The sequence below is a fragment of the Thamnophis elegans genome, unplaced genomic scaffold (assembly GCF_009769535.1).
Source record: "Thamnophis elegans isolate rThaEle1 unplaced genomic scaffold, rThaEle1.pri scaffold_256_arrow_ctg1, whole genome shotgun sequence".
Lineage (NCBI taxonomy): Eukaryota > Metazoa > Chordata > Lepidosauria > Squamata > Colubridae > Thamnophis > Thamnophis elegans.
In genome coordinates this window covers 1-12,767 of record NW_022473725.1, presented here as the reverse complement: position 1 = coordinate 12,767, position 12,767 = coordinate 1, and the positions used below count along the sequence as shown (strand labels likewise).

At 52.0% G+C, this 12,767-nt stretch overlaps 1 protein-coding gene across 1 annotated transcript in view; it reads left to right on the top strand.

The window, feature by feature from the left end:
- LOC116523402 (glycerophosphodiester phosphodiesterase domain-containing protein 5-like) overlaps positions 1-11,404 on the top strand; it is a gene marked incomplete at its 5' end in the record, with an annotated part of 38,592 nt that extends 27,188 nt beyond the window's left edge. Inside the window, 2 exon segments of the mRNA XM_032238504.1 lie at positions 8,075-8,187; positions 10,724-11,404. Coding sequence (XP_032094395.1) covers positions 8,075-8,187; positions 10,724-10,842 — 232 coding nt within the window.
- Between the last annotated feature and the right edge of the window lie 1,363 nt (positions 11,405-12,767).

Here is a 12,767-nt window from a genome sequence, read left to right as displayed (position 1 = left end):
ATATCATATATATATATATATAATATATATCAATGTCAAGTTTTGTCCTGGTTTCAAACAGCATCCGAAAGGAAATCAGATCCAAGGCAAAAGTATTGCTCAAAGTTTCCAAGTGTATGAAAGAGAGCCATGTTGGCAATCTGGGAAAAACCCGACTTATCGTGTTTGAAAGCTTCCCGTTTTTCCCCACCCAGTTGAAAGTTCAAGATCTTGCCCCCCCACACCCACAGTCCATCCCATGGTCCAATCTCCCACTGCCACGCTGGGCAGATTCCACCCATCCAGTTCCGGTCAGGCGCAGAGGTGCAGAGAGACAAAGGATGACCTTGGTTTCTCGAAAGAATGTTGTTATGGCTACCTAGCATCTAATCCCGCTACAATCCTCCCTCCCATTTCCCACCATAGAAAATGCTTAGTAGAGTAGTAGAAAGTGTGGGAGGCCACAAGACCCAAAAGCAAAGATGGCTGCAGGCCTGACAGTGTCGTTTTGCACCATTTTATTTCCAGCGGTGCCTCTCCAGGCCCTTTCGGGTGGAGGAATTATTTTCCTAGCTTGGAGAATGCCCCCGCATAGGGTCAAAAAAAGTCAAAATGGCAGTTGACCTTGGTTTTCTAGAAAGAATGTTGTTATGGCTGCATAGCATCTAACTCCATACAATCCCCATTTTTCCCACCTCGGAAAGGCATAGTAGAATAATAGAAAGTGTGGCAGGCCAAAGAGCCAGAGGAAAATATGGCTGCAGGGCTGGAGATTTTTGCGTTTCCTCCGCACTGAAGCAATCCGATCTCCCTGCTTTCAAACCAAATTGAAGTCTTTAGTCCATCTCACCCCAGCTTTTTCGGAGCTCATGCCCTCCAGTTAAGTTGGACACCAAGCCCCATCATCCCCACCAGCTCAGCATGCCTTAGCATCCACGCTTGGTTGGTGAAGACTTTCCAGAGTCAAATCTGGAAGGGGGCATTCTATTTTGGGGGGCACTTTGAAGCAAATCTCTTATGAACATCCAGAGGGAAGGTTAAAAAAAATTAAGAAAGAGGCTTGATGGCTTGTGACGCTGCTTAACCAAAAACGGGGAGTGGGGATGCTAAGAAAGAGAGGGGGGAGAGGGAGGGAGGGAGGGGAAAAAGGAGGGGAAGGAAGGCTACAAACCTGGCATTAGACGCAGCTTCAGAGCATAATCCAGGGCGGGAAGGACCCGGAGGTCATCTAGTCCAACCCCCTGCTCCAGCAGGACATCTTTAAAGCGAGTTTCTGTCTCTTGACCCGCCCAGTCACATGATTACATAGCCACGCCCACAGAATGGGTAGTTAAAAAACAACAACAGATTTCACCACTGCCTCAGCCTTCGTTTTTGATTTGCTAAGATATGCAACTTCAGCCAGGAATAAATAAAAAGAGGCAATTGGCTGAAAAGGTTCAATTTCATTTTGCTCAGGGCAATTAATTTTATTTTTGATTTTATTATTTACTTATAATCCTGCCTTCATTATTTTTGCAAGAACTCAAGGCAGCAAACATATCCAGGGCACCTTGTTCTTCCTAGTTTCCCTGCAACAATAACCCTGTGAGGGAGGCTGGATGAGAGAGAGAGAGGGACTGCCCCACACATCACTAAGCTGGCTTTCATGCCTAAGGCAGGACTAGAACTCACCGTCTCCTGGTGATTGGCCCAAAGTCACCCAGTTGGTTTCATGGCTAAGGTGGGACTAGAACTCACCTTCTCTTGTGATTGGCCCCAAATCACCCAGCTGGCTTTCATGGCTAAGGCGGGACTAGAACTCACTGTCTCCTGGTGATTGGTCCAAAGTCCCCAGCTGGCTTTCATGCCTAAGGGGGACTAGAACTCACCGTCTCCTGGTGATTGGCCCAAAGTCACCCAGCCGATTTTGCCTAAGGCGGGACTAGAACTCACCTTCTCCTGTTGATTGGCCCAAAGCCACCCAACCACTTTCATGGCTAAGATGAGACTAGAACTCACCGTCCCTGGTGATTGGCCCAAAGTCACCCAGCTGCTTCATGCCTAAGGTGGACTAGAACTCACCGTCTCCTGGTGGATTGCCCAAAGAGTCCCCAGCTGGCTTTCATGCCTAAGGCGGGACTAGAACTCACCGTCTCCTGGGGATTGGCCCAAGTCAACCAGCTGCTTTCATGCCTAAGGCGGGACTAGAACTCACCATCTCCTGGTGATTGGCCCAGAGTCACCCAGCTGGCTTTCAATCCTAAGGCGGGACTAGAATATCACCATCTCCTGGTGTTGGCCCCAAAGTCACCAGCTGGCTTTCATGGCTGAGGCGGGTTAGAATTCACCGTCTCCTGGTGATTGGCCCAAAGTCCTCCAGCTGGTTTTCATGCCTAAGGCGGGACTAGAACTCACCGTCTCCTGGTGAATGGCCCAAAGTCAACCAGCTGGCTTTAATGCCTAAGGCGGGACTAGAACTCACCGTCTCCTGATGATTGGCCCAAGTCACCCAGCTGGCTTTCATGCCTAAGGCGGGACTAGAACTCACCGTCTCCTGGTGATTGGCCCAGAGTCACCCAGCTGGCTTTCATGGCTAAGGTGGGACTAGAATTCACCGTCTCCTGGTGATTGGCCCAAAGTCACCCAGCTGGCTTTCATGCTACAGGCAGGACTAGAACTCACCATCTCCTGGTGATTGCCCAAAGTCACCCAGCTGGCCTTTCATGGCTAAGGTGGGACTAGAATTCACCGTCTCCTGGTGATTGCCCAAAGTCACCCAGCTGGCTTTCATGCCTAAGGGCGGGACTAGAACTCACCGTCTCCTGGTGATTGGCCCAAAGTCACCCAGCTGGCTTCATTGCCTAAGGCGGGACTAGAACTCACCATCTCCTGGTGATTGGCCCAAAGTCACCCAACCGGCTTTCATGGCTAAGATAAGAGTAGAACTTTAGAAATCACGATTATTTATTTCTTTAGTAAATTTTTATGCTGTCCATCAGAGGCCTTTGCTGCCCTGAAATCCTTGGCCTTTCTCTGAGCTGGTGGAATTTCTGGATCGGGAAACGCTTGATTGCAGCCACCCGCAACAAAACACACCCACAAATAGTCCTCGGTTTAGGACCAGAACTTCCATTGCTGGCAGCTCACGTGCCCGCAGATATGGCTCCGTGTGCCATAAGTTCGCCATCACGTGTTTATATTCTAGCTCAGTGTTTCTCAACCTTGGCCACTTGAAGATGTCCGGACTTCAACTCCAGAATTCCCCAGCCAGCATCGCTGGCTGGGAATTCTGGGAGTTGAAGTCCGGACATCTTCAAGTGGCTAAGGTTGAGAAACACTGACCTATAATATCACAGAGATTTCTTTTTTTCTTCCACAATTTCTGCCCTTTCTTTACACGGGCCGACTGGCTGCAATCACGCGGCGGCTTCAAATCTTGACTCCCTCCTTTTCCCAAAGGCCGAAGGTTGGGGAGGAGATATATATTCCATATATATATATATATCCAGCCATCATCTTCCTCCCCCTCATCCAGCTGCCTCTGCGCACATCTGTGCTTTCTCCATGTTCCCCGGCATCGCTTCTCTCTTTCCTCATCTTTGCAAAACCCAGCTTTTCTTCTTTTTTTTTTCTTTTCCTTTTTTGACTTTGCCAAAGTCAAAGGGCAGGGTTAATAAACAGGAGCGCGGAGAGGATTTCGAGCTAGGTTGGTTTTTATTTTTTACAGTGATGGCCTTTTAAGTGGCATGGAGGGCTTGGCGTCGGTAGGAAAGCAGATCTCCCTCTCAGTTTCAAAGAGCAGTGACTGGATTTTTTTGGGAGTGTTTGCTGGTTTCCTTCACTGGAGAGGAGGTGTAACCATAGCCACAATCCAGCACCATTGGGGTGGAAAGGAGATTTAGGACTTCCATACCACGGTTCTTCATTTTAGGGATTCCTTCTGATTTTAAAGTCCTAATGGGGAACATCCAGCCGCCCTGATTCTACCCCAAACAAGGAGCCAAAAGGCAGGTTTTTTTTTAAGGTTGACTCAGCCTTCCATCCTTCCGAGGTGGGTAAAATGAGGACCGGGATTGTTGTTGGGGGCGATATGCTGACTCTGTAAACCGCTTAGAGAGGCTGAAAGCCCTATGAAGCGGTATATAAGTCTAACTGCTATTGCTATTGCTATTAAAGTTATATGGTGAAACAACAGTCCTGTTTTCCCCTTTCTGTTATCAAAACTTTTGATGCCGGCTAATAGGACATCGGTGTTCACTTGGGGCCCGAGGTAGCCCCAGGTATCGGTAGTCCTCGACTTACAACCACAATTGAGCCCAAGACTTGTGTTGCTAACGAGACAGTTGTTAAGTGAGTTTTCTTCCCATTTTTTACAACTTCTCTTGCCCCAGTTGTTAAGTGAATCACCGCAGTGGTTAAGTTAGTAGCACGTCGTTAAGCAAATCTGGCTTCCCCCCCCCTTGACTTTTGCTTGTCCAAGGTCGTAAAAGGGATCACACAACCCCGGACACTTCAACTGGCATCAATACACGCCAGTTGCCAAGACTGTGAAGTTTGATCATGTAGCAATAGCAATAGCAGTTAGACTTATATACCGCTTCATAGGGCTTTCAGCCCTCTCTAAGCGGTTTACAGAGTCAGCATATCGCCCCCAACAACAATCCGGGTCCTCATTTTACCCACCTCGGAAGGATGGAAGGCTGAGTCAACTTTTGAGCCGGTGAGATTTGAACAGCCGAACTGCAGTCAGCTGAAGTAGCCTGCAGTGCTGCATTTAACCACTGCGCCACCTCGGCTCCTCCTCTGTGACCGTTGAGCTGCTGTAAAAACTGGGCCAAGTCCCATTTTTCAGTGCCGTGGTCACTAAACAAAACTGTTGCAAGTTGAGGACTACCTGTAGAAGGCGGGTAACCTGGATCGATTTAATACCCTGTTTACCCGAAAATAAGACCTCCCCGGCTTATAAGCCCAATCGGGCTTTTGAACGCATGCACAAGAATAAGCCCTCCCCTAAAACATTTAAACGGATGCGCAGCCGGTCCCCGCCATTTCCGGGGAGGGGGGGAACATGCCCCATGCGCCCCCACATGCACCTGCCATCCACGCGGAATGGCCTTGGGAGGCCGCTCCTGCAAAACTTAGCTACCATGCCCCTTCTCTTAGTGGCGGGCGCAAAAACAGCGGCAGGCCCAGCGACGCGAGTTGCCAGAAACAGAGACAGAACTTCTGGCTCTCTCTGGATCAGCTGATCCGCGGGCCGAGATGAAGGGGCCTCCTGCACCTCCGAAATAATAAGACCTCCCCGAAAATAAGGCCCGGCACTTATTTCGGGGTCAATGAAAATAAGACCCTGTCTTATTTTGGGGAAAACACGGCATGTAACCCAGAGACCTATAGGCTCTAGGTATCAAGGAGACACAACGATCCAGATTTTTAGGGGGACAGGGAGTATGTGGAGGGGGCGCCTGCATGTACCCCCAACTCTCCAGCAACACCTTGAAAGCAGCCGCCGTTGTTCGAAGGCAGCCAAGTGCCCCCAGGTGCCCCCGGGGTGTCTCGTACACTTCAAACCACCTTTGTCCTCTTTAAATCTGGATTTGTTGGCCCATCGGACGGTGTGTTACGTGATTGCATCCCTCACAAGTCCCCTCCTGTGTGTATATGGCATCTCTCGTGTTTTGTGTTCGGTTTTCCCGCATGTTTTTTTATTTGTGGGTTTCTTTGTGGTGCGAGCGTCCCCCTTTATTCTTTAGCAATAGCAGTTAGACTTATATACCGCTTTATAGGGCTTTCAGCCCTGTCTAAGCGGTTTACAGAGTCAGCATATCACCCCCCAACAATCCGGGTCCTCATTTTACCCACCTCGGAAGGATGGAAGGCTGAGTCAACCTTGAGCCGGTGAGATTAGAACTGCTGAACTGCAGATAACAGTCAGCTGAAGTGGCCTGCAGTACTGCACCCTAACCACTGCACCACCTCGGCTTCTCCGGGCAAGGAGAGTAGGAATCCCGGGCCTTTTATTCCTCATTCTTGCTGTCCTTTCTCCAGAACTCGGAACAGCAAACATAACATTTCCTCCCCCCTCAGTTTTACACCTTATTAACAACCCTGCGAGGTAGGCTGGGCAAGAGATAGGGAGTGTCCAAGGCTGAGGGAAGATTGGAACTCGGGTTTTTCCAGCCTGGAAGTACTTCAAGCATTTATGTTATTTAAACAAAATAATACGGCTGCCCATCACCAGGATAGTATTTATTCTGAGTAACGGCATAGTAGTCAAAGCAAATCTTAACCACAGTAGCATTTGAAAGGGAGGATTAGCAGCCGCCTTTATTACTAAATAATTCAAAGCAGCGACTATAAATCCAGCACGCCTCCCTCCTCATTTCCCGCCCCCTCAACAACAACCCTGTGAGGTGGGTGGAGGGAGAAAAGGGACTGGCCCAAAGTCATCCAGCCAGCTTTCAGGCCTAAGGTAGGATTAGAACTCGTGGTCTCCTGGGGATTGGCCCAGAGTCCACAAGTCTTAAAAGTGGCCAAATTTGAAGACTGGGAGAATTCTGGGAGTTGAAGTCCACAGGTCTTAAAAGTGGCCATGTTTGGAGACTAGGGGATTCTGGGAGTTGAAGTCCACAGGTCTTAAAAGTGGCCATGTTTGGAGACTAGGGATTCTGGGAGTTGAAGTCCACAGGTCTTAAAAGTGGCCATGTTTGGAGACTAGGGATTCTGGGAGTTGAAGTCCACAGGTCTTAAAAGTGGCCATGTTTGGAGACTAGGGGATTCTGGGAGTTGAAGTCCACAGGTCTTAAAAGTGGCCATGTTTGGAGACTGGGGGAATTCTGGGAGTTGAAGTCCACAGGTCTTAAGGCGGCCATGTTTGGAGACTGGGGGAATTCTGGGAGTTGAAGTCCACAAGTCTTAAGGTGGCCATGTTTGGAGACTGGGGGAATTCTGGGAGTTGAAGTCCACAGGTCTTAAGGTGGCCATGTTTGGAGACTGGGGGAATTCTGGGAGTTGAAGGCCACAGTTCTTAAAGTGGCCATGTTTGGAGACTAGGGGATTCTGGGAGTTGAAATCCACAGTTCTTAAAGTGGCCAAATTTGGAGACTAGGGGATTCTGGGAGTTGAAGTCCACAGTTCTTACGGTGGCCAAATTTGGAGACTAGGGGAATTCTGGGAGTTGAAGTCCACAGTTCTTAAGGTGGCCAAATTTGGAGACTAGGGGAATTCTGGGAGTTGAAGTCCACAGGTCATAAGGTGGCCATGTTTGGAGACTAGGGGAATTCTGGGAGTTGAAGTCCCCAGGTCTTAAAAGTGTCCCAATTGGATATCTAAAACAGACAAGATGCAGCAGAATGGATTTCCCCTTATGCCACTATAAGGAATCCTGATCCTGCTTCCAAAATGGAGAAAAGCTGGAAGACAGGATGTGTCTGTCAGGTTCCAAATAGCATCCAAAAGTAAATCAGAGTCCAAGGCAAGGATTCCTCAAAGTTCGCATTTATTAAGAGAGCCATGTTGGCACATCTGGGGAAACCTGAATCTGAAAGCTTCCCGGTTTTCCCCACCCAGTTGAAAGTTCAAGATCTTACCCCCTACCCACAAGTCCATCCCATGGCCCAATCTCCCACTGCCATGCTGGTAGCTCCCACCCATCCAATTCCGGCCAGGTGCAGAGACAAAGGATGACCTTGGCTTTCTAGAAAGAATGTTGTTATGGCTGCGTATCATCTAACTCCGTACGATCCTCCCTCCCATTTTCCCACCATAGAAAATGCTTAGTAGAATAGTAGAAAGTGTGGCAGGCCAAAGATCCAAATAAAAAGATGGCTGCAGGCCTGGCAGTGTCATTTTGCACCATTTTATTCCCAGGCGTGCCTCTCCAGGCCCTTTCGGGTGGAGGAATTATTTTCCTAGCTTGGAAAATGCCCCCGCATAGGGTCAAAAAAGTCAAGATGGCAGTTGGCCATCGTGCGGCGTGTCTGTGGGGGGGGGGGAAATACACGGGGCTTCAGGCGGATGCGGTGGGTTGCTCCCCGGCGGCCCCCCTGCCTTCCCCGATCCAGTAGATCCCCTTCAAAACGAGAACCTTTCCCTTTTTCCGTTCCTGTCCCAGGTGGCGCTTCAGCAGCATTCGCACCTACAACCCGGAGCAGATCATGCTCAGCGCTGCCGTCCGGCGGTCCAGCCGCGACGTCAACATCATGAAGGAAAAACTGATATTTTCAGGTAAGGGGCCGAGGAGGCTTCGGTAAGCTGACTTTGGCAATCTGGTTTTGCCCATCGGTTCATTCTGTGGGACGGGTTGACTTGTCGGTTGAGTGATCTGCTTTGCGTGACAAAAAAATTACAGGTGATCCTCACTTAAAAGCCATTCGCTTAGCGACTGTTCAGTTAAGACAAGCCTGGTTTCACACTGAACAACGGCGGCACTTTCTGTTCTGACCGAGGCTTCCCGAGAGCATGAAGCCAACTCCCTGTTGTCCCGACAAAAACCCCTTTTATTAATTTGCAGCGAATTCTGCTCCTTCACCTCCAGCAAAGTTTTTCGAGGGAGGATTTACGGTCACCGACCTTATCTGGCTTGGAGAGCTGCCAGGCTGAGATCTGCAAAACCTGGCAAGGAGTCTCGGAGAGTCACGAACCAATGAAGGGAACTCATGGTCTCCTGCAAACTCCACTCCCCTGGCGCTCCCTCTTTTATTCCCTCTGGGAGGGGCCATTCACTGTCCACCTGTGGCCTTACTCCCAAGTCGACCCCTGTTCTTTAGCTGTTCCCTTCGTCTGGCAACTCTGCGCATGCGCACACTGGAAACAGGCCCCAGCTGTTCTTCTGCCCCACTGATCTCCAACTCCGAAGGCAGCTGATAACTGTCAGACGGCCCTGGCCCCCTCTCTGCCTCCGACACAGAGCCCTCATCAGAGCCTTCCCCAGACTCCAGGACTGGCCCTTCTTCCTCCCCAACCTCCTCACTGTCCGAATCTGCTGACATCTCCACTGGCCGCTGACGAGCCACAGCAGTGATCTCTGAAGCTAGTTGTTTCTTGCAGACGTTTCTTGACCCAGCTAGGGAACATCATCAGTGCTCAACTAGTCTTAAGTCGGGTGAGGAAACGCCTGCAAGAAAACAACCAAGAAAACTCAAGAGAGCACCAAGGAGCCGTCAAACGCCGAACCCTGAGCGAAAAAAAGATTCTCCTTCCTTCAGCCAAATTGTCTTTTGAACCCTGTCTTGCAGGTTCTAGCCTCTAGAGGGCGCCAGGCTGCCAGACTTGGGGGTTTCCTTCAGCCTGGAGCGTAAGTCTGCTTTCAAAGGCTGGCATTAACCGCAGGAGCACGGTGACGGGGCAGCCGCCGGAAGGGGCCAGGGGAGGGGGGGCATCCTTGGCTTGCTTTGATCACTTGGGGAAGTTGGCGCTAACCTCGAGGCCTTTCCTGGTCGCGGTTCGGTTCGGGAGCGGCCGTCCTCCTCTTCGCTCTTCCTCTTCTGAAAGGCGGGAGCAAAAGGGGCGGACGGATTTCGGAGGGATCCCCGCAGCCTCAGGCAGCTGTGTTGGCAGAGGAGGGGCCTTGGGCACGCAGGGAAAGCCGGGGTGGGCGGAAGTGTCCCGATAAAGGGGCTTCGGACCCCTTTGGACCCCTTGTCCCCGAGATGGCTGGGCTGCTGGGACTTTTGAAATGGGAGTCTGCCTTCCCCTCCCTCTCCTCTCCTCCCCCCCCCGTCTCCTTCCTCTCCTTTCGGTTCTGTCCCTTCCCCTCCCTCTCCTCCCTTTCTCTCCTTCTCTCTCCTCCCTTTCCCTTCCTTCCCCTCCCCTCCTCTTTCTGTCCTCTTCACTCCTCCCCTGCCTTTCCCTCCCTCTCCACCCCTCCCCTTTCTGTCCTCCCCTCTCCTCCTCTGTCTCCTCCCTTCCTCTCTTCTCTCTTCCCCACACCACCCCTTCCCCTCCCTCTCCTCCCTTTCTCTCCTTCTCTCTCCTCCCTTTCCCTTCCTTCCCCTTCCCCTCCTCTTTCTGTCCTCTTCACTCCTCCCCTGCCTTCCCCTCCCTCTCCTCCCCCCCCCCGTCTCCTTCCTCTCCTTTCGGTTCTGTCCCTTCCCCTCCCTCTCCTCCCTTTCTCTCCTTCTCTCTCCTCCCTTTCCTTCTCCTTCCCCTTCCCCTCCTCTTTCTGTCCTCTTCACTCCTCCCCTGCCTTTCCCTCCCTCTCTTCCTCCCCGTCTCCTCCTTTTCTCACCCCTCCTCTTTCTGTCCTGACCTCTCCTCCTCTGTCTCCTCCCTTCCTCTCTTCTCTCTTTCCCACACCAGCCCTTCCCCTCCCTCTCCTCCCTTCCCCCTTCTCTTTCTCTCCTCTCCTCCCTTTTCTTCTCCTTCCTCTCTTCTCCCTATCTCCTCCCTCCCTCCTTTTCTTCTCTTCCTTCCTCCTGCTTCCCTTCTTCCCTAGCTCCCTCCCTCCCTCCTTCCTCCCTCCCTCCTTCCTTCCCTCCCTCCCTCCACCTAAATTGAGGACAACGGTAGCTGTACTTGAAATCCGTCTGCCATTCTTGCTCCTATCTCTCTCTCTCTTTCTCTCTCTCACTCACTCTCTCACTCACTCTCTCTCGTTGAGGCAGAACTGCCCGGACTGATCCGTATAATCCAAACACCCCACACGATTCCCTTTCCCCTTTGATTTCGGGCTCCTCTCTTCCTTCCTGCTTGTTGACGCCTCTTCCTTCCTCCCCCCCCCCCGCCCCACAAACCCCCTTTGCCCCCACCCCCCTTTTTCCAGAAATCAACAGCGGCATGGAGGCGATGGATGGATTCTCCTTGTGCTCGGAAAACGGCTACGCCAACGAGGTCGTCACCCCCATCGACCACCGGGAAGGGAAGCCGCTGCGGATGAACTGACGCAGGGAGCCGCGGAGGGTGGGGGGGGCGCAGTGGGGTCTCCGTGACTCCCGGGGGGGCATGGGGGCATGGGGGGGGGGCTTCCTCAGCACAGCAAGGAAGATCCGGCGGAATCTGTGCTCCTTTTTCTTCTCTCCAAACTCCTCAAGCGGGAAAAAAAACTTTTGTGTGGGCGGCCTGGAGCCTCTCTGGAAACTGAAGCTGGGCTGGTTTCTTTATTATTATTATTATTATTATTATTATTTTGTAAAGTTTGTCCCTTTTTCTGTGACCCCCCCCCCGCTTCCCTGCCCGCTGTGGGCAGCGGGAAAGGGCCCATTGGTCAGAGGCCGGGGAGCCATTGGCATGGGGACCCCTCCCCTTAACCCCCTGGCTGGACCACGAGCTGAGATGCTGGCCAGGTTCAGCAGAGAGGGACCCTCCCCATAACCCCCAACACCACCCGCCCACCCCAACCTCCCAGACACCCCCCCACCCCAAAATTCCTTTCTTTGGGACAGCGAATGCTAGCTGAGTTTATTTAAAGATGAATGTTGTGGAAAATAAAATCCCTCGCCTTGTGCATCGCCTTCATTTTCTGGGAGGGCGGGAGGTTTCACGCAAGAGCGGCTAGGTGCTAGCTGCTGCAACTTCCAACGGTCACTAAACGGAATGGTTGCTAAGCGAATCGGGCTTCCCCCGTGGAGCCTTGCTTGTCGGAAAGGGGATCTCGTGACGCGGCAACCGTCATAAATATGAGTTAGGGGCCGATTCTGATCGCGTGACCCTGGGGGAACGCGGCGACAAGAGTCAAGGGTGCAAACTGGCCCGGTCACATTTTTTTTCCAGGGCTGCTGTAACTTCCGACGGTCACTAAATGGAACGGTTGTAAGTCGAGGACTACCTGGTAAATTGTCCCAATCGTTTTCAGCCTCCCGCCCGTGTGTCCCTTCCTGTTTTTGCCGCTCTTAAGTTCCACATAAGAGCGGCTACATGCTAGTTGCTGTAACCTCCGATGGTCACTAAACGGAAACAGTTGTAAGTCGAGGACCGCCCGATAAGGTGTCCCAGCCAGCGAGAAAGGTGGTGAAATGGAGTGAAACTCACAACGACAGAAATGTGGGGCTCAATCGTGGTCGTAAGTCGAGGACTACCTGTGTGTTGCAATCCAAAATTGCAGTTGGAAACTTGCATTGTTTATTGACCAGTGATGATATCGGGGCTATTCAGGAAGTGGGGTGTGTGCGTGTGTGTGTGTGAGAGAGAGAGATGGAGATAAATAGGGAGGGAGGGAGAGAGAGGAAGGAAGAGGGAGGGAGAGAGGGAGGGAGAGAGGAAGGAAGAGAGAGGAAAGAGGGAGAGAGGAAGGAAGAGGGGGAGAGAGGAAGGAAAAGGGAGAGAGGGAGAGGGGGTAAGGGAGGGAGAGGAAGGAAGGGGGGAGGGAGGGAGAGAGGAAGGAGAGAGAGAGGAAGGAAGAGAGGGAAAGAGGGAGAGAGGAAGGAAGAGAGGGAAAGGGAGGGAGGAGAGAGGAAGGAAGGGAAGGAAGAGGGAGGGAGAGAGAGGAAGGGAGGGAGGGAGAGAGGAAGGAAAAGGGGGAGGGAGAGGGGGGAAGGGAGGGAGAGGAAGGAAGGGGGGAGGGAGGGAGAGAGGAAGGAAGAGGGAAAGAGGGAGGGAGGAGAGGAAGGAAGAGGGAGAGGAAGGAAGAGAGGGAGAGAGAGGAAAGAGAGGGAGGGAGAGAGGAAGGAAGGGAAAGAGGGAGAGGAGAGGAAGGAAGAGGGGGGAGAGGAAGGAGAGAGGGAGGGGGAGAGAGGAAGGAAAAGGGAGAGGGGGGAGGGAGGGAGGGAGAGGAAGGAAAGAGGGGGGAGGGAGAGTGGGGAGGGGAGAGAGGAGGAAGGGAGAGAGAGGGAGGAAGGAAGGAAGGAAGCAAGGAGAGAAAGATGGAAGGA